The sequence below is a fragment of the Artemia sp. Qi Xiang Cuo genome, chromosome 16, assembly GCF_049724085.1.
Source record: "Artemia sp. Qi Xiang Cuo chromosome 16, ASM4972408v1, whole genome shotgun sequence".
Lineage (NCBI taxonomy): Eukaryota > Metazoa > Arthropoda > Branchiopoda > Anostraca > Artemiidae > Artemia > Artemia sp. Qi Xiang Cuo.
The window spans coordinates 9,284,870-9,307,551 of NC_142809.1; the positions used below are offsets into that span (position 1 = coordinate 9,284,870).

Below are 22,682 nucleotides of genomic sequence, written 5' to 3' on the forward strand. Positions count from 1 at the left end.
TTAAACTACTTGTCCCTCATACAATCATCAATCGACGCCTAATTGCAATGGGGTCACATATCTTCACCGATTCATCCTTTATCAATGGTGAAAATCTGTCAAAACTTGCTTTGGCATTTGTAAAAAGTGCTAGTGCACTAGGATCATGGACAGGATGCCTATATAAATTTAAAATGTTTGGAGTTTCATCTCTTGTGTGCAAAGTAAACGGTATCCCACTCTACAATCTATCTTTTGATAAATCCTATAGAACATTGTTTGAGTTGACCATGCAAACCCTAGATCATGATTCGCAACTATTTGAAAATGGTATAACCGAAGAAATGTTTGCTAAAACACATGGTATCATTGTTTTAGATTTGTCTGGCACACAGGATATGAGTATAGTACGTACGGGGACTGTGCGTTTAGAATGCACATTTGTTAACCCTTTGAGTGAGAGACTTTCACTAATCTCACTAAATAAATATGAAACATATTGGGAAATCACTCCTAAAGGTTGTGTTCTACTAGACTTGGCGCCAAGAACACCAGTAAAGGATTCACTATATTTAATATGGACCCCAATATGTCCTACTAAAAATCTTATTACCTGCCGTCGGAATATAATGGAAAAATTCACAGTGTCAACAATAGCTTGATCATTGTTAATAGCAGTCCATTGACTGTGTTGACGTATCATTGGCTCTGCATCTTTCAAACAATGAAGACGATTGAATTTTTTGATCCTCTTGATCTACCCCATACATTCTACACACCTCACATCAGCAACTATATTGAGAGCAGTGGGAAAACTATTATTCAAAATCGGAAGAGGGTGCAGGATCTAACGACTAAAAGCTGTGGCTTCCATGCCCTACTATATTTTGTGTTCCGATGTCGCAGCTATACTTACAAGCAGTTTCTCCACATTTATAGTGACAATCCACGTCTGAACGACTTCAAGTGGAAATATCCTCTCAGACCTATACAGTATTGATTTCAGTGCCCTAAGAGTAAAGTGCATAAAAAATGTTTGTGAATTTGTTGAGTAATAAAATGCATATATACATACAACAATGTCTTTAAAGCTTCACTTTAGATTTCTTCTTCTTCAGTGTACAGGCAACTGTCGTGAACCACTAGTGCCGGTAAATCATTTGGATTGACTGTATATTGATCTTGATTGACTGCAAAGTCAGGGTCACATTTTCTACAGTATAATGTAACTTCACTCTTGTCATATCTCTTTGTATAGTCAATGATACTATTTACATTCATATTATGAAATTCACGAGTTTCAATCTGTCTATTTGAAGCAATATCACATACAGTGTTTTCAAATGGTGAATCGCATTCGGTAACTGTCAAATAAAAATCACTTGGTTTATAGTCATAGTAGGCAGTGTCGTCACAACGATTACGTAGAAACCAAGTTGTCTTGTTATCCCAACAGTTGAATCGTAGACCAGACTCCTCTTCCCAGAATAATTTAAATCCACGACGATACCAATCTCGTAGAAATAAACCCAAATCACGTTTAGGATTCTTTCCAATCATAGCAGGGTAAGTATTCTCCCACTGATCACATTTATCATAGTGACAATTGGAGCACAGGTGCCTTCTAGGGTGAGAGTCACACACCTCTTCAAGACATGAATTACATCCCTTAATTTGTACTGCATAGCCTCTATGTAATTTACAGGGATTAAATAATTTGCACTTTTCACTATAGTCATCTATAAGTGTATAATTCTGACATTGGGTCCAACTGCCAAGTGTGTACATGCACAATGGACATATATAGAACAATTTTTGGTTTCCGATGTCAACTCATCCACAGCTAAATTGAAACTGATTATCCTTGCGCAATAAATTCACTGAGGGGAAATGGGGAGAGGAGTACCTCTGTGACATCGCCTCTTTCGAGTGAGGAGCCATCTACATTGAATCCATTGGCAATGTTTTCAAAAGTATATCCACAATATGATTCTGCTTTGTTCCAATTAATATAGCAATAAATTGACTATAAGCACTTGAGTCACATTTTAAAAGTTTCATACAATAGTCCAATGGGAGAGAATCACTCCTCATTATATTGTCAAGTGTTCCCTGACAAGTGAATATCCTGCGTTTAAGAGATAACTCGAGAAAATCGTCATCCAAAATCAAATGTTTTTTCATAAACACTAGATTTGCTATATCAACTTTTGCAGCGAAACATAATTGATCTTCCATTTTAAATTTGCTCAAGGATATCACATATCTTGCATATACTGCATCCCATTCCAGACAAAGCCGTGATCCTTTCGTGATTTCCACTGCAATGTTTGGTGCTCTTGTATTATTACCATCAACTCCACTATCAACTTCTAAGAGGGTAAACATTCCACTCATCAACACACAAATATATATCCAAATGAGTAAAGTCAAACTGTTCTTCTTCTCACCCCTTTGAATTCTATTCACAGACTAATAAAAACTATAGCAAAAATCCTTTCCTCATATACCCTCCGTCGCTAATATGTAAACCGACTCGCTGATTGGCTGAGAAGGAAACACGTGATCATGATTCCTAATTCATGGTTCATAACATTCGTAAGAAGTGTCATTGACTCCGGTTCCCGTTAGACTCAATAATCCATCAAAGTGAGAAAAATACTGTTTTTCCATTCTCACTGACAAAAACCATAAAACAGACATGAATTGCTGTTGACATCCATGAAAAACATCAAATAAATTGACCAACACACATAACTGTCCAAGAAACAACCATCAATGTGAGAAAATTCCTGGTTTTTCAAGTGAGAAAAATACTGTTTTTACATTCTCACTGACAAATACATTGAAACAGCCATAAATGGATGTTGACACCCATGAAAAACATCAAATAAATTGACCAACACACATAACCGTCCAAGAAACAACCATAAAAATTAAAAAATCCTGTTTTTTCCAGTGAGAAAATTTCTGTTTTTTCATTCTCAGTGAGAAAACCATAAACCACGTGGTCATGTCACGACTGGTACCCCCTTTCTACTATGGTTGCAGTGATAGCTGCATCCGAGCAAAGGGCGAACCACATTTCATTGTAATCAGATATTTAAAAAGTATTTCGAAAAATACTGTGGATCGAAAAAAATTTCTATTTAAAGCTGACTCAGTAAAAGCAACTTTTATTTTGTTTAATTTTAATAATAAAACTTTTTTGCGAAAACAAATTATTATAATTTTGTCAAGAAGCCTGAAACCCTGGCGTCAGATAGAAATAAAAATTGCACTGTTTATGCAATTTTTACCGCACACAGAATAATAACAGTTACCATGAACTACAACTAAAATGCCTTTTTTGCATGGGAAGTCCTGATTTGTCTCTTTTTTTGTCTTCGCCGTATGTGGGTGGGGTGGGCTAGAAAATCATAGAGAGCTATTTAAGGAGTCATTAACAAAATAATTGTTATGTATACAGGGTTTTTATAAATCCTGTTAAATTTGACTCGGTAACGGTATCACAAAGTGCCATATGCCACCAAAATTGTACTCTTTGGTCCTATTTCTAGAGTGGAAAGGCTGGGAAATATGGAGAGGGTACCATCATAATTTATATGGCCGACGAACTTAAATCTAATAACTGCTTATGTATAATCCCCCTCACAGTTCCCCTAATGAGTTTCATAATTCGGCTGCATAAATATTACAGAGGGATGTTTAATAGCTCAATTTTAAGCTATTAATCATATCAACTTTTTTTTGGTAATTAACTGGATAACGTCATCGTAAAGTGCCATATTTTACCAAAATCATCATTATTTATGCCATTTTCTGGAGTTGAAAAACTGGAGGCATAAAAAGAGAACTATTATAATCTATAAGAATGGAAACGTTTAACTGGAGGTTCACAACTCTCCCTCTTGTCAAATACTATGGCGTCATTTCGTCAAAACTCTGGGGGGGGGGCGGGAGGAAGCAAAGTTGGAGCAAATTTTCCCAAATCAAGTGAAAATGACATTAAAAACTGAAAAATGAGCTATTTGGTACCATAAAGGTAAAATATAGTACTATGAAAGTACTATAATGTTTCTGTTGATGCTTGAATTATGCAGAATTACCTTAGTTTTAATAAGATTTTTGAAGACATTAAATTTCAGCTGGGGGGGGGGGGCAAACCGAGGTTTGTGAAGAGTAGTTGCCCCCCTGCCCGATAGAAAATTCCGTCCCTGGTCAAATACCTCTCTTAACCCCCCTAGTAAGTGGAAACTAAAAAACACGTTCTGAAAAAAAGCTACCAAATGGACAAAAAAAAATATTTTTGTTCATCCAGTACTAATAGGGAACCGAAAAATTGTGTAAAGTTGTTTAAGAGCTCGTTTGATAGCTAATATTTACATTTATATGCTTAGCATGAATTTTGTTTTACAACACTTGCCTAAAGTGGCACATAGAGCCAAAAAATGGGATTTTGTGCTGTGTACCAGTGATATTTCCATGGCCAAGGGTCGTTAACCGGATGCTTAAAAAGTTCCTTTTGAATACAGCCTTGTCCAAGTCCTCTTAGTGAGAGGAAATGAAAAACGATTTTTGAAAAAAAACTGCCTAATGAAAAATTATTTTACTCAAGTTCGAAACTTATTCAGGAATAATGATAAATACTATTTATGTTTATCCTGATAGTGAAGGTAAAGTTCTAAAACAGACTTTCACAATTTCAAAAAAGAGCTTCAAACCCTGATGTGCTTTTTCTTTCTCCTGCTCAAGCGGGGCAGTGGGATATCGTATCTGCGTCGAAATTTGTAATTAAGCGTAGTTTTCACAATTTGGGTTTTGCTTTTCAGACCCTATCAAGGTGTGCATGACTTGGTCACTGGTTTAGACGTCCCGCTCAGGCTCCTCATTTGGAGACAGGGGAAGGGTACTGCCCCCTGACTGTGGAGAATGCTCTTCCATAAGCGTTTTATTTTTATAATAGTATAATTTTAATGATCCGTTCTCCAAGAATGTCAAAGAAGTCATGAAGAAGAATGTCAAGAATGTCAAAAGTCAAAGAAGAAAAAATAATGTAATTATGTTTTCTTAAGAGGAGTTCAAAACTCTTTGCGGCATGGCGGCAGAAAATTGCAGTGACAGTAACACAGATTTCTGTAAATTCTTCACATCTTAATTTTTTTAATGATGCTTCAATTTTCTAAAATCTGTAAATATTTCATTTAGGACAATATTTTATAAATTACTGATTTTTATCCACAACTCAAAGATACCAAGGATAAAGATACCCATTGGGCTCTTTATTAGACGAAATTGCAAATTTTTTAAAGTGAAGTTTAAGACAGCTGCGAAACTCATTTTGACTTAGACAATGATCTTTTTGTAAGGTTTATTGTGCGTATTTTTAAAACCCAAGAACGACCAAAATATAGTTAAAAAAAGTTTTTCTGATGAAAATAAGGAGTGAAGTTGGAATATAGGACGAACATATTTATTGCTTGGCACTTTATGCAACATATTTAAAAAAAAAAAACCGTTTCAAACAAACTGGCTCGTGATATGTCTCTATAATCTTAGAATTCTGAAAAACTAGCGCTTACTGAAAACACAAAACAGACGCAACAAAACTTAATTAGAAGCAGCAAAAATATTTATTTACCTTGCAAAAATAAAAGAGGTACTGTTTTACTTAATGGTACACACCGCTATAGCTCTATCAAGGAGAGACAGAACGAGAGAGATGTAGTCAAACGGGAGAGACAGATACCCGGTAGTTTAGAAACAAATTTGGGCTATATATTTATACATTATGGGGATGGGGGGTAAAGCATAGCATATATTAAATTTGTAACCTAACCTAACCTAGGTACCTTTCCCCCTCTAAACCTCAAAAAACAACAGTTTAAATACTGTAAATTCAATGAGAAACCACGCTTTGCGATCAATTTAGATAGCAATTACCCACTTTACGGGTCTCCATGTCTGCATTCGACTAGTCAAACAGTTCGTGGTAACGAACTGTAAGTAAGGAGCGACCCGGCTCAATGGTAACCAAAACTCTAAAAAAACGGAATTTTAATACCAATAGATACATCGAAAGAATCAGATTTTAATTCTGATTTCAAATATATAAGTTTCATCAAGTTTAATTTTACCTATCAAAAGTTACGCGCCTGAGAAAATTTGGTTGATTTTCGAAAAAAGGGGGAAATACCCCCTAAAAGCTATAGAACGTTAATGAAAATCATACCATCATATTCAGCGTATCAGAGAACCCTACTGTAGAGGTTTCAAGCTCCTATCTACAAAAATGTGGAATTTTCCATTTTTTGCCAGAAGAAAGATCACGGGTGCGTGTTTATTTGATTTTTTTTTGTTTTTTTGTTTTTTTTCCCAGGGGTGATCGTATTGACCCAGTGGTCCTATAATATCGTAGGAGGGCTCATTGGAATGGAAATTAAAACTTCTAGTACTCTTTTTCAGTGACCTAAAAAAATGGAGGGCAACTAGGCCCCCTCCCACGCTCATTTTTTTCCCAAAGTCACCCAATCAAAATTTTGAGGTAGCCATTTTGTTCAGCATGCTCTAAAATATTATAACTATGTCTTTTAGGATGACTTAATCCCTCGAAACCCCCAGGAGGAGGGGTGAAATTTATGAACTTTACCCAATGTTAACATACAGTATTGGTTATTGGGACCCGGCTCAATGGTAACCGAAACTCTAGAAAACGGTATTTTGATACAAATAGATACATAAAAAGAATCGGATTTTAATGCTGATTTCAAATATATAAGTTTCATCAAGTTTAATCTTGCCCATCAGAAGTTACGCGCCTGAGAAAATTTGGCTGATTTTCGAAAAAAGGGGGAAAGACTCCCTAAAAGTTATAGAACCTTAATGAAAATCACACCATCATATTACGGGTATAAGAAAACCCTAATGTAAATGTTTCAAGCACTCATCAGTAAAACTATGGAATTTTACATTTTTTGCCAGAAGATAGGTCACGGGTGCGTGTTCATTTTTTTGTTTTTTTTCCCCAGGGGTGATCGTATCGACCCAGTGGTCCTATAATTTTATGAGAGGGCTCATTGGAATGGAAATAAAAAGTTCTAGTGCCCTTTTTAAGTGACCAAAAAATGGAGGGCAACTAGGCCCCCTCCTATGCTCATTTTTTTCCCAAAGTCACCTGATCAAAATTTTGAGATAACCATTTTGTCTAGTATGTTCGAAAATATTATAAGTATGTCTTTTAGGATGACTTAATCCCCCGGAGTTCCCGGGAGGAGGGCTGAAAGTTATGAACTTTACCCAATGTTAACATATAGTATTGGTTATTGGGAAGTATACAGTACAGACGTTTTCAAGGGAGATTTTTCCTGGTAGTTGGGGGGGGGGTGGGGGGTTATGTCGGAGGATTTTTCCATGAAGGAAGTTTTCATGGGGGAAGGGACATTGCTATGAAGGGGACACCGGACTTCCCAGCATTATTTAAAAAAAGATCAGAAATTAAATGTATAAAAAAAGTTTTTCAACTGCAACAGCAGCAACATCAAAACTTTAAACGAACAGAAAATATTACATATATGATTGGGTTCACCCCTTAGTCAATACCTCACTCTTTAAGCCAGAGATTTTTTAGTACTTTCATAAGAATTATTTATTCTAATTACCGGCCTTTGTGATTAAGTGGTCATTTTTAAAGAATTGGAACAAAATTCGAACTTTCGCTTAAAGAGCAAGGTATTGACTAGGGGGCGGACCCCCTAATATACGTATTAGAAATATATGAATATAGAAGTTCGTTACGTAAGTTAATTCGTAAGTTACGTATATTTATTACTAATAAAAAAGTTCGTAAATAAAATGAAACAAGTTTTGAGAAAGCCATTTAACCAAATAAAAGTAAATTAATATGAAAATTTTGTTTTAATTATTCATGTACTGTGAGCCAAGATCAAAACCTGCATTTATTCAAAAACGTTCAAAAATTAAATAAAAAAAACAAGTTTTTTTAACTGAAAGTAAGGAGCGACATTCAAACTTAAAACGAACAGAAATTATTCCATGTGTGAAAGGGGCTGTCCCCTCCTCAACGCCTCACTCTTTACACTAACGTTTGACTTTATCATAACTCTATTTTTGTTAAACAATAGAAAATTTTCGCGTAAAGAGCGAGACGTTGAGGAGGGCACAGTCCCTTTCATATATGGAATAATTTCTGTTTGTTTTAAGTTTTGATGTTGCTCCTTACTTTCAGTTTAAAAAACTTGTTTTTTTTATTTAATTTCCTTCATAGAGTCTATAGCAGCGTCTACTATTAAGTAAAACAGTACCATAAAAGATTAATTTATAAGGTTCTCAATAGTCTTCTACCGGCCGTGAAATCAGTACGATTCTTATACACTTTTAATTCCTGAAAAAAAAAATAAGCAAGTTCAGTTTTCAATTAAGCCCTAGCTTTTCAAAATTCTACAAATTCAGCGAAATGTCACGAGTCAATTTATTTGAAACATTTTTTCAGATAATATTGGATAAAATACGAAGCAATAATTATTGTTTGTTTGTTTTTGGAGTTCTTCCTTTAGGTTCTTATTTTTGAATCGATTTTTACTTTTGTCAAAAATTTTATTTTCAAAATTTCAAATTTTTGCTCATATATGAACGGTCGCGTTATATCGATTTTCTGTTGCCTTTTAACAAGCGGAAAAGAAGCGACAGCCTCCTATAGAGGACAAAGACCTTCCAACAAATTCTTAGAAAACTATTTGAGCAAATGTAAACTTAGATTTTTAGATTTAGGCTGTACTTATTTATAAGTGGACCCCTTTATTAAATCTATATGCCTAACTTCACCTCCCTCCAGTGCTGTCGATTTATGTATGAGTCGATCAATCCATCGATGAATTTCTTATATTAAATGAATACAGAACAAATTAAACAATACAAGGAAAATATGCACTCAAGATTCAGGCTTATGTGGGTGGAGTAAAATAAAATCGGGGAAAAATCATCTGGAAGAGAAAGGTTGGGACTAGGATCGAGAGATCAGGAAGAGATAGAGGAAATACGATAGCGGAAAAGTAAAGACATTAGAAATCGATAAAAAAGGTTTAACAGATTAGCAATTGGAACAGAAAGGTAATGGCAAAATAGATAGACCGGGCTAACAGAGGAAGTTCAAAAATGAAAAAGTAGAGAGTAGAAAGTAGAAAAAACTAAAAAGTCAACAATTATTTATTCTTACTTGCTTTTCAATTTGGAACAAAAATGTAAAGATAGATAAAGATAAATAGAGTTGCAATGAGACAAAACACTCAGAAAAGCACATCAATTGAAAAGTTGAGAGAGTAGAAAGTTGAAAACAAAAGGCCAACTGATTAAATTTTTTTATTATATTTTCTTATGTAAAAGAAAATTTTTAATTAATAATGGGAGGGAAATGGGATTCCAAGTATTCAAAAGCAAATCAATAAATATTTTTATTTTATTTTGTATTATGATTTTTATAAATTAGGCCAATGCTGTTTTATTTTATTCCTATTTTTTATGATTACTTATGTTTTTAGGATGCCTCTTCAGTACATAATTAAAAACTTTATAATTAAATTATAAATCATATAAATATTTTACTTAATTTTTTTTATTATTATTTTTATAAATTATACTGTTTTATTTTATTCATATTTTTTATGATTACTTATGTTTTTAGGATGCCTCTTCAGTACATAATTGCAAACTTTATAATTAAATTATAAATTATATAAATATTTTTATTTTATTTTTTATTATTATTTTTATGAATTATGCTGTTTTATTTTACTCATATTTCTTATGATTACTTATGTTTTTAGGATGCCTCTTCAGTACATAATTAAAAACTGGGATTTCCTCGATTTAATGCTGTTTGTCTCACCTCCAGTTTTTATCCCTCGACCTGAAACTGAAGGCCTAGTGTTGCTAGCGGAGAAGCATTTACAGCCTCTTGCAGAGGGGAAGTTTATCGAAATAGGAAGTGGGTCAGGACCAATTACCTGCTCTTTGTTGAAAAGAAACAGCAACGTAAGTACCGCTTTCCACCATTTCACGATTGTTATTATAAGGGGATGTGACTCAAAAGCTAGGTTGTCAAACCTAAAATGTTTAGTGAGTTATTTTTGTCCTAGAACCCAGAACCAAAGAGAAATAGAGAGATAACTCTCATATGCTTCGGTGTTAAAAAATAAAGGTTTTGCGATGTATTTTCTTAAAGCCAATCATGTTACTGAATTCCCTGTCTAGAGAGAAAAATAGCTTCGTCTTTTTAACCCAGTTGGTTTTTCAGCAAACAAATAGCATTATTCTTTAATTCTGGAATAGCTCGGCATTTTTAGAACCGGATTTTAAAACTCGGTTTGATTTTATGACGTATTTTTGTCAGCCAATAATATTACTCCTTATTTTTGGACAGAATAATAGCCCCGCCTTTTTAAAACTTAGTAAACTAATGTTTCGGGTTAACTAATATTGATCAACAGATTTCGACTGACAAGCAAATGCAATTTCTGGAGAGACATATCCCTCCGCCTTTTTAAAGTTATTATTACAAAATTTAACAATCGTGTACCCGGATAATTCCCCAATAATGGTTTTTTTACCTAACCCTTGCACTTTCCGACATTGGCCATAACTGTGTGTTGAACTGCGCTTTTCAAAAACAAGAAAGGTTACATATTAATTTCCCGCCACAAAATTAGTATGAAACTTGAAAGAAAGAAGACCAAGTTCAAATTGCGTTCTATGTGAGAGAGAATTTAAGCGAGCTTTATCCAAAAATGTACACAGCGATCCTTGTGATTTGTGAAGTTCGGCGTATTTCTCCCCAAAAATCCCCTCCCGCGCCCCCCAAAAACTCCCCGACGGAAATTCTCCACAGCAGAAATCCCCCTCCCCAAGAAAAATTATCCCCTTGGAAAATCCCCCCACCCTAAGATTTTCTCCTGGAAAATTCTCCCCACGTGTAAAATTTAGCCCCCAATGGGAAACTGAGACAAAGAAAAAGAATCAAGAAAAGAAGAGATTCTGGAATATCCCAACTAGTTCAAAATACGCTTAAGACCGCATCTCCATTCTGAGTTTTACGAAATAACTGAGAGTTTAGCAACCAATAAAAAAGCGAGGAAAAATAAATAATTAACGTTAAATTAGTTAATTAAATTAAGCAATCTTATTCTTGTATTTGGTTAGAAATCCCTTTCAATTATTTCGAAAAATGTTAAACCTGTTGTTCCATTCAAATGAATTTAGAGATGAATTTATATTTTTTCAGAATAAGGATCCAAGGATACTTGGATCTCAGGGAGTATCCGTGCAGCCGAGCTGTATCGAACATTGAAGACGAAGAATATCTTCAAAAATTAATGAATTATCCCCAGAATGAATTCTCCAGTATTTTTGTTATGGAATCTAAGAAGTGCTAGAGCACAATACAAAATATTTGGTTTTTCATATCAATTAATTAAAAAAAAAATTCTGATTACAGTAAAGAGCAAAGATGATATCATAGAATGAGCAAAATTATTGCTTTGGAAGTTATGCAACATATATGTGCAATATTGGTGCAAATAAACTGAGTTGACTAAATTTTTTGAATTCTGAAAAACTATCACTTTACTGAATATTAAAACTTAAAATTTTGAGAAAATTAAAATTAAACACAAAAATTTAGTGATTTTACAGCCGGTGAAATACTATTGAGAGCCTTACAAATAAGTCTTTTTATCTTGTTCAGGGTACATATTTTCTGCTTCTAATCGTGTTTTATTCTGTTAGTTTTGTGTTTTCAGTATATACAAAAATTATTCAGTTCTTTAATAAATCAATACATTAAGCTATTATGGTTTTCTTTCAAAAGTTTGTCAACAGCTTGTCAGAACAATCAAACATCCACATACCTTGTGACATCGTAGTGAATGAGGCTGAGAATAAGAGATAGAGGTTCTCTGGTTCAATCCCGCGTGTGGCATGGGGAGTATTTCGTTGAAACTGTTGCAATGATTTTCTCCTATTTTTAATCATTTTCTTATATCTCTTTCTATCTTTCTATCTTTTTGTAATATAGATAAATAAAACGAAAGTTCTTATCCACCACAATTTCTTTCTATATTTTGTTTTCTTTTACATTTAGCCGAAGATGTAAGGCTTAAACTTTGCCTAGAAGGCAAAGGTGATAAAAGTGAGTGTGGTAATTATCGAGGCATTAGTCTCGTCTCTGTAGGTAGCAAATTGCTTAGTAATATGATACTTTTTAGACTGAGAGATGCCGTAGACAAAGTTTTAAGAGAAGAGCAGTGCGGTTTTAGAAAAGGTAGAGGATGTGTTGACCAGATTTTCACTTTAAGGTTAATAATTGAGAAGTGCCTAAGTTTTCGAACACCTTTGGTCCTCAGTTTTATAGATTATGAGCAAGTGTTCGATTCTGTTGATAGAGGAGCTTTAGTAAAGGTTTTATCCTTGTATGGTATACCAGACAAATACAATAAAGGGATTAGTGCTATGTACGAGAATAACACTGCTGCGGTTAAGGTAAGAAATGAGGTTAGCAGCTGGTTTTGTATTAAATCAGGAGTTAAGCAGGGTTGTGTTCTATCCCCCTTTGTATGGATTATTTTGATGGACTTTGTTTTAAGGAGCACAGGAAAGGCAATGCGAGACCACGGAATCAAATGGGGAGGAAAAAGTCTCCTGGACTTGGATTATGCTGATGATTTAAGCATCCTAGATGAAAGTGTGAGCAAAATGAATGAAGTTTTAGAGGTTTTGCGAGTTCAGGGTGCTATTATTGGTTTGAAAATTAAGGTTAGGAAGACTAAGTCACTAAGGCTAGGAATAAGTGAAGATGAAAAGGTGACGTTGGGTAATGAAAAGATTGATCAGGTGGGCAGCGTCACTTACCTTGGTAGTATTATTAGTAAAGATGGTGGGAGCAGTGAAGATGTTAAAAATAGAATAGCCAAGGCTCAGGGTGTTTTTTCACAGTTAAAAAAAGTCTGGAAGAATAGGAAGATAAGTCTGCAAACCAAGATTAGAATCTTAGAAGCTACAGTGATGACAGTGGTCAAATATGGCTCTGAAGCATGGACGCTCCGAAAAGCGGATGAAGATTTGCTAGATGTTTTCCAGAGAAATTGCTTAAGGATTGTTCTGGGTACCCGGCTGACCGACCGTATTTCAAACAATAGGCTATACGAAAAATGTGGTTCAATAACGCTTTCTAGGTCTATAATGAAAGAAAGGTTGAAGTGGTTAGGGCATGTTGTGCGTATGAAGGATGACAGATTGCCGAAGATTGTTCTTTTCGGCCAACCATCTAGGGCTAAACGGAAAGCAGGTCGCCCTCATCTGGGGTGGGAGGACGTCATAAAGAAAGATTTAAAGGAAATGGGAACTTCGTGAGCGGGTGTAAAAAGGGAGGCTTTGAATAGATTGGGGTGGAGGAGGAGCGTGCGTAGCTGTGTTTGCCTCAGGCGGCTTGGTGCTGCGATGAGTTGTTAGTAGTAGTAGTAGTAGAAGGCTCAATGATCATGGTTTTATGAAAACGGGAAGACAGGCATTTTCATATATTCGGGATTATTGTTATTAGTAACATCTGCAAGTGTGCATCAGCTATTATGGAGGATGGCCAGTTGATAGTTTTGTTTGTAGGGGAAATGGGCTTGAACCTCAAAAGCACAATTTTATGCCCAAGTTTTCAAACTCCCTATTTCCTATAAATAAATACAGTAGGAGGTTTAAGAGGGAGAGTATAAATTACTTTCAAATTCTTCTTGATTCAAGGTAATATTTTGATGTTGTATTTGTTATCGGGGATTTGAGGATAATAACGCTGATCTTATTGCAGACAATCTGTGTAACGCAAGGCTGTATCCAGGGGGGCTAGGGGTTTGAATATACCTTGAAATGTTGGTTCGACTTGTAAAAACGTAACAAAAATGCTTATAATCAAGAAGAATAATGCTATTATAATTTTTTCGTACCCTCCCCCCCCTCCTCCCCCAAAAAAATAATCCTCCCCGAAAAAAAATCCTAGATAGTCCTGGTGTAACTTAAATCATAACATCTGCATTTTAGCCGGCACAAAAGTATATTGTAATATCCAGATGGACTATTGTATGAAACTTTTAAGATGTGATTCAAGTGCTTATACTCAATTTATTGATATATTAATTGGAACAAAGCAGAATCATATTGTGGATATACTTTTGAAAACATTGCCACTGGATTCAATGTAGATGGGTCCACCCCACCATTCGAAAGAGGTAACGTCACAGAGCTACTCCTCTCCCCATTCCCTGCACTGAATTTATCGAGCGAGGACGATCAGTTTCGTTTTAGCTGTGAGAGAGTCAAGTGACATTGGAAACCAAAAAATGTTCTATAATTGTCCATTGTGCATGTACACTCTTGGCATTTGGACTCAATTTGAGAATTGAACAATTATTGATGACTATAGTGAAAAGTGTAAATTATGTAATCCTTGTAAATTACATAGAGGCTATGCAATACAAATTAAAGGATGTAATTCATGTCTTGAAGAGGTGTGTGACTCTCACCCTAGTGGACACCTGTGCTCCAATTATCACTATGATAAATGTGATCAGTGGGAGAATACTTACCCCGCTATGATTGGAAAGAATCCCAAACGTGATTTTAGTTTATTTCTACGAGATTTGTATCTTGGTGGATTTAAATTATTCTGGGAAGAAGAATCTGGTCTACGATTCAACTGTTGGGCTAACAAGACAATTTGGTTTCTACTTCATCGTTGTGCTGACACTGCATATTATGACAATAAACCAAGTGATTTTTATTTGACAGTTACTGAATGTGATTCACCATTTGAAAACACTGTATGTGATATTGCTTCAAATAGACAAACTCGCGAATTTCATAATATGAATGCAAATAGTATCATTGACTATACAAAGAGATATGACAAGAGTGAAGTTACATTATATTGTAGAAAATGTGGCCGTGACTTTGCAGCCAATCAAGATCAATATACAGTGAATCCAAATGATTTACCGGCATTAGTGGTTCATGACAGTTGCCTATACACCGAAGAAGAAATCTAAAGTGAAGATTTATTATTATTGTTGTAATTATTCAATAAAATAGTTTCGAAATCGAAAATGTTCCCTCTCTGGTCAGGTTAGGTTAGGTTAGGGCTAACGAATCAGGGTCAGTCTAGAACAAATTCACAAAACAATCTTCAAATATTTATTCTATTGTGATATCGATATTTATCACAGTTTTAATGTATATTATCTCAGGAAGTTCAATTATTTGAACCTCGTCCTCCTCCACTGGCATAATATTTATGAGAGAGGGTATCTCCTGAGATTGAGTCACCTCCGCAAAAAAATCCTCGCGCACTCGAAGTCTCGGGTTAGGTATTCGATCCGAAGACCCACTCCTCAAGAGATCCTCTGATCTACATGCACAGAGAAGCTCTTCCTCCTCCTCAGGTGTAATCTCGATGGTGTCGATTACATTACATGTAGATAGAAGCTCCTCCTCCTCCTGGAGAGTGAGCCCCCACACATGCCACACATCCTAAAAAAGATTGAGAACACTATGATGGAAATATAAATTAAAACTTAAACCCTGTTGTCGGAGAATGGTTCTTGGAAATTTTCAGCGGGTTTCAATTTCTGGAAAAAAATATATTTTGACTTAATTTGACAATTTACTAAATTTCAAGATTTTATTTAGTTTCAGAAATGTTTATTTCAGTCACCATCTTTTAATCATTCACTATCAATACTAAAGAAAAGCAGTTCCCACGGTTTATCGACTTTAAATTATTAAAAATTCAATAATTTCTTTGAAATACACATTTTACATTTTTTAATTTTCATGTTTTTTGATTTTATATTGATGAAGAATTTAAACACAACTTCAACTAGTTATTTTTTTGTTCGGCATAGATGAAAGATCCAATACCACAGTTAAACTAAGAGGTTACTTTCTGTAAACTTATGTCTAGTGATAAACTTGTTAGAGTAACAAAACTTTTTTTCCACAAGAGGACATTTTTCAACTAAAAGTAAAGAGCTACTAGACTAAATCAAAGATGTGCAGAAATAATAACGAATAATTGTTCAAACTTAAATTTTCTGTAAAGTTATGTCTAGTGATAAACCCGTTAGTAACAAAAACTTTTCCAAAAGAGGACACTTTTCAACTGAAAGTAAAGAGCTACTAGACTAAATCAAAGATGAGCAGAAATAATAACGAATAATTGTTCAAACTTAAATTTTCTTTAAAGTTATGTCTAGTGATAAACTTGTTAGAGTAACAAAAACTTTTTTCCACAAGAGGACATTTTTCAACTAAAAGTAAAGAGCTACTAGACTAAATCAAAGATGAGCAGAAATAATAGCGAATAATTGTTCAAACTTAAATTTTCTGTAAAGTTATGTCTAGTGATAAACTTGTTAGAGTGACAAAAACTTTTTTTCCACAAGATTACATTTTTCAACTAAAAATAAAGAGCTACTAGAATGAATCAAAGATGAATAGAAATAATAGAGAATAATCGTTCAAACTTAAATTTTCTGCAAAGTTATATCTAGCGATAAACTTTTTAGAGTAACAACACCTTTTTCCACAAGAGGACATTTTCAACTAAAAGTAAAGAGCTACTAGACTAAATCAAAGATGAACAAAAATAATAACGAAAAACCGTTCAAACTTAAATTTTCTGTAAACTTATGTCTAGTGATAAACTTGTTAGTGACAAAAACTTTTTTTTCCACAAGAGGACATTTTTCCAACTAAAAGTAAAGAGCTACTAGACTAAATCAAAGATGAGTAGAAATAATAACGAATAATTGTTCAAACTTAAATTTTCTGTAAAGTTATGTCTAGTGATAAACTCATTAGAGTGAAAAAAACCTTTTTTCCACAAGAGGACATTTTTCAACTAAAAATAAAGAGCTACTAGACTAAATCAAAGATGAACAGAAATAATAACAAATAATTGTTCAAACTTAAATTTTCTGTAAACTTATGTATACTGATAAACTTGTTAGAGTGACAAAAACTTTTTTCCACAAGAGAACATTTTTCAACTAAAAGTAAAGAGCTGCTAGACTAAATCAAAGACGAGCAGAAATAATAACGAATAATTGTTCAATCTTTAATTTCCTGTAAAGTTATGTCTAGTGATAAGCTTGTTAGAGTAACAAAAATTTTTTTCCACAAGAGAAAATTTTTCAACTAAAAGTAAAGAGCTACTAGACTAAATCATAGATGAGTAGAAATAATAACGAATAATTGTTCAAACTTAAATTTTCTGTAAAGTTATGTCTAGTGATAAACTTGTTAGAGTAACAAAAACTTTTTTTTCCACAAGAAGACATTTTCAACTAAAAGTAAAGAGCTACTAGACTAAATCAAAGATGAGTAGAAATAATAACTAATAATTGTTCAAACTTAAATTTTCTATAAATTTATGTATAGTGATAAACTTGTTAGAGTGACAAAAACTTTTTTTCCACAATAGGAAATTTTCAACTAAAAGTAAAGAGCTACTAGACTGAATCAAAGATGAGTAGAAATAATAAAAAATAATTGTTCAAACTTAAATTTTCTGTAAAGTTATGTCTAGTGATAAACTTGTTAGAGTGACAAAAACTTTTTTTTCCACAAGAGGACATTTTCAACTAAAAGTAAAGAGCTACTAGACTAAATCAAAGATGAGCAGAAATAATAACGAATAATTGTTCAAACTTAAATTTTCTGTAAAATTATGTCTAGTGATAAACTTGTTAGAGTTAAAAAAAACTTTTTTCCACAAGAGGACATTTTTCAACTAAAAGTAAAGAGCTACTAGACTAAATCAAAGATGAACAGAAATAATAACGAATAATTGTTCAAACTTAAATTTTCTGTAAAGTTATGTCTAGTGATAAACTTGTTAGAGTGAAAAAAACTTTTTTTCCACAAGAGGACATTTTTCAACTAAAAGTAAAGAGCTACTAGACTAAATAAAAGATGTTTAGAAATAATAACGAATAATTGTTTAGCCATATTAAATGATATATTTGTTTATTGTTAGCAGAGATTAAAATTCTTTTAGCAACGACTTGAACTAAGGCATTGTAGGATACAAATTTGAATCATTTAAACGTATTTTCATCTTATTTTGCGTATTTTCGTTGGAAAACAAACTGAAATGCCATATCAAGCCTTGAGCTACATAAGTGAATTTTTCACTGACAATTCTATTGTTTCCGACAAGCATTGATGTACCTAACAGTGGAATATGAATTAGAGCCATGGGAACATATTTTCATCATATTTTCCGTATTTTTATAGGAAAACACATTAAAATGCCATATTAAGAGCGTTTGCCCCTGAGGTCGCTTCCAACCGGTTTTCATGGGGTCAAAGTCAAAGATCGTCTTTGCGGGTAAGTGCATGGACATTCAAAGTAGATGCCAAACCATCGTAAGGTACATTCGACCGCTTGGTTAGAAAGCCAAGACTGCTTGGTGAGCTGAAGCAGCTTCTCGTTACCCACGAAGTCAAACCACCATAGGATATTTCTCAAGCTCTTCGACTGGAATGCATCGATGGCCTCAAGGTTTTCGGCTGATGCATGCCATGCCTCGCTCCTTGAAGCATCACAGAACCGAAAAGGGTGTTATAAATTCGCAGTTTAGTTGAACGACTGATATTTGGTTTTCGACGATTCAGCCTGCCTATAGCAGAAGACGCTTTGGATTTCCTTGCTTGCAGTTCTGAGACTGTAGTTTTTTCTGATTAGTCAGAATGGCCTCTTCAACTGCACCACAGTAGAGTTAATATACAGTTGCGAAAAGTCCGAAACTCTCCATTGAAAATTTTTGACACACACCTAAAAATACACAAAGTTCCTGACCCCGCCCTCGCGAACACGCAATGGCAAATGTTTCCGATGGAAAACCAAGTAGCCTCTGAAACTATGGCTCTGAAGGTTTGGGAAACTTCCCAAATTGCGGGATATGAAATGTTTGTTATGTTTGGAGAAATATTTTGCTAATGTGTACTACCTCTACTGGGAACTGCACCAAGGGGCTAAGCAATACCATACTTAACGACAATACGGTGATTACTAACAAAAGGTTGTATGTTTCTAAGACTGTGTCAGGCGCTTTGAACTCTAAGTCAAGGTAAGCACTCTAATTGGAAGGCCATCTGGAGGAGGAGGTTACCAGGTTTAATCCCTCGCCATCCGAAATTTCTGTCGGGCTCGTAAAAAAGTAACCAAAATACATATAAACACATTTCCGGTACGTTTTTTACCCCCCTCCCCCTTCGAGAAAATATACCCCCGAATAAAAATCCTGGATGCACCCTTGGTTTAAGACCTTAACTAGTTTGTTAAAAAAAAGTCTTTCGTATGAATGACGTCACAAATACCCAGACGTTCAATTTCCGTAAAGCAGTGGTTCTCAAACTGTGATACGCGTACCCTTGGGGTTACGCCAAATTTTTTAGGGGGTACGCGGCCGACCAGCAAAAAATATAACAACCCTTTAATTCTAGGACTGGCGATTTTATTTCTATTTTACCTATAGTTTACATAGTACCGTTAACTGAGAAGGGGTACCTAAAATGTTTTGTAGGTAAAAAAGGGCACAGTGTCTAAAAAAGGTTGATAATCACTGCCGTAAAGGTTTTATCTTCTAAGACGAATAAGCTAAAACGATATTAAAGTTATTTAGCGAAACAGGTTGAAACTACTGTCTTTCTTTTCACCGAGAGAAGCTCGGTCCCCTGATATTAACCCTTATTGCAACAACTAACCGTGGACTTTACTTCATCCTCAAAGATGACGTAACCGGTGTTTGCTCTTTATTGTTCAGTAATTACTGCATAATCCCTAGAGGTCGGGGAATAGAACGTTTTCTGGCTTCCAAAACGTTATTCGTTTATCAAAGAGCCATCTACAAGCCATCTTCAGCCCTGTTGTAAACTTATAAACTTAAAATCGTACAACAGGGCTGAAAAACTTAATATTTAAACTTCTCTTTACTGTCAAAGATTTGTTTTCGATTCTTGTTATGGCACAGAGGCGAAGAAATTGATATCATTACTTTTTTTGGCTGTCATAAAATTTGGGTTTGCTGTTTTTGCGAAGCGGGATCATTTTTACAATATTGTTGTTTTTTGGGGGGTTTGAATAGAAAGTAAATGCATGAGAAGGGCAAAGATATTATTAATCTACGTTTTGGATTTCGGTTAGCAAATGGTGGCCACTTTACTGCCTATTTTCATCTAAGTAAAGCTCTGCGTTATATGATATATCACATCCTCTATTCATCCTAAAACATTAAAATAAAGACCAAACTCTAAAGAAATAAAGGAACTCCTATGTTAAACGGACTCTTTTATATACTGCTAGTTTTGTTAATGCTAATGAAATAAAATTAAATAGGATGAATATATAATAATTTAGAAACCAAATTTGGGCTATATATTTGCACATTAGGGGGGGGTAAGGCATAGTATATAATGTATTACAGTAATTACTTGGCTAAAAAAAACAACCTATCCACTCAAAAAAAAAAAAAAAAAAAAACAACAAAAAAACAGTCTTCCTACTTTAGTAACTGAACTGAAATAAATGAGCACTTGAACAAGGTCTAGACCCTACTCATCCATCCAGTTCCCCAGGACAAAACAGTATATCCAATTCGACAATCCGAAAATCAAGTCCAAAATAGAGCAAAAATCAGCATCAATAGGTATACGTCAATGTTCCGAAACCAAGCTATAGCACCTTAAATCTACAAAAACATTATATTCCTAAGGTGATCACCACATAGAGGGGCGCATCAGATGAAAACTCGTTGCCTAAATTGGTTTCGGTGCTTAAATTTCATTACCCAGGCAATATGAGCGGGCCATGCCATAATCTGGCATACCCTAATGTAGTGACACCTATGGAACAAACATAAACAAAATTCAAAAATAAAAATAAATACCCCATAAAAATTATTTCAAGTATCCTGAATCAACATTCAAATAACACTGAGAGCAACGATTTCATCCAATTTAAATAAAAATAAAAAAATAGCATTAGCCCTTCTCCCGGAACACTTTCACTCTCATTCGAATTCTCAGAATTAAATTCCGAATAGCACACCTTAATCTTTACCACATGTGTTGCAATCTACAGAAGGTCATCTAAATATCTTTTATTATTTGAGAGCAAATACTTTATGTTACTTGGATTCTTTTTATCCATCATATAATCATATTCTAAATAATTTAAAAATAGGTCCGCTATAACTGGACTGGCATTACCCCCCATAGGAATTCCATTACTTTGATTATATAGACTACGATGAAATTTTATATAAGTATTAAATAGAACAAATTCTAGTAGATCAAAAATCATATCTAGGCTATAACATCTTGAGCTAGTGGTACTATTAAAATAATTAGTCCATCTGGCCTTCTTATTATACGTATCAATTTTTAAAAACGGAAAATTAGACAAAAGAAAAGCTTTCTTAATAATCTTTTTTAAATTTATAAATACTAAATTAATGGGTAAATTTGTATATAATTTGTCTGTTTAACATAGGAGTACCGAAATATCTGAACATTAATAAATGTTATCATAATTATACGCTTAAAACTTAATATATGAATCGAAATACTCCTTCAAAAACTTCATTCTCAGTTGGTGTTTTATAAGGCTTAAATACACATCAGGAACATTTTGCCAGAATTTGTGGCTTTAAATGGCGACCCTTGGCCCCATTTGTTGTGTCTTACTTTAGGAAAAGTCTAATCTGGTTGACGAAAGCGTTTCCGTGGACCAAACTCTAAAGAGATATCTGAACAATAACATATGTTAGCATAAGCATACGCTTAAAACTAAGAATATGAGTCGAAATACTTCTTCAAAGGTCAAAATAATCATTTAAGAAAAACAGATTTTCCCAAAATATTTTATAAAAGAAGGTAAATAATCATGTGTCTATTTGTTTTTCTAGCAGGTATAGATGGGTCTCTGAATTCTTGATTGAATAAGTGGAATGGGGTCGATTTTTTTTCAAACATATACAAATGAAATGCTGAAAAAAGTGGAAGTTAACACCACTTGAGTTAACCACGGTAACGCAATGCAACTACAATATTACTCCAAAATTTCTCACCTTCTCAATACCAACTAGTCACAAAATATAGTTATGTTTTTGTATAGGGCTTGCATATATTTGTCATTAAAATTGTATATACTGCTATATATACCGCTGAGGATTTTTATGCTTATTTTGGTACATAACTTCCTATCATATTTCCACGATTAGTTCTCTATAAATCAACAGTTTTACAGGACAATTCTCTTACTTAATGCTAAATCTAAGCTGAATTTCGAGTTTTTATTTTTGCGCTCAACAGATATATCGAGATTTAAACGTTTGAATTGAATATCTGAAAATTTCAAGATTTAAAATAATTCAATTAAAAATCTACCGCAGCTTAAAACCCTGAGAATTTAAATCACCAGTCTATAACTATCAAATATTTAAATAACAAACACATAATTGTTTGATTTTTTAAGGAGACTTAATTGACTCGTATGCTTAATTTGAAGCGCATACCTACATGGATCTGTAGGGTTTATATTTTTCTAGCGATTTTCGTCTTTATTTGAATATTTTAGGATGAATAAA

The 22,682-nt window shown here is 34.0% G+C and overlaps 1 protein-coding gene across 3 annotated transcripts in view; it reads left to right on the plus strand.

Annotated features, from left to right (window-relative positions):
• Window positions 1-22,682, plus strand: part of LOC148942546 (MTRF1L release factor glutamine methyltransferase-like) — a 203,306-nt gene that overhangs the window by 34,277 nt on the left and 146,347 nt on the right. For all 3 annotated transcript variants that reach the window (XM_089102749.1, XM_089102747.1, XM_089102748.1), the window contains exon 3: window positions 9,819-10,026. In XM_089102749.1, the coding sequence (XP_088958875.1) occupies window positions 9,819-10,026 (208 nt within the window). The remainder of the gene's footprint in view (window positions 1-9,818; window positions 10,027-22,682) is intronic.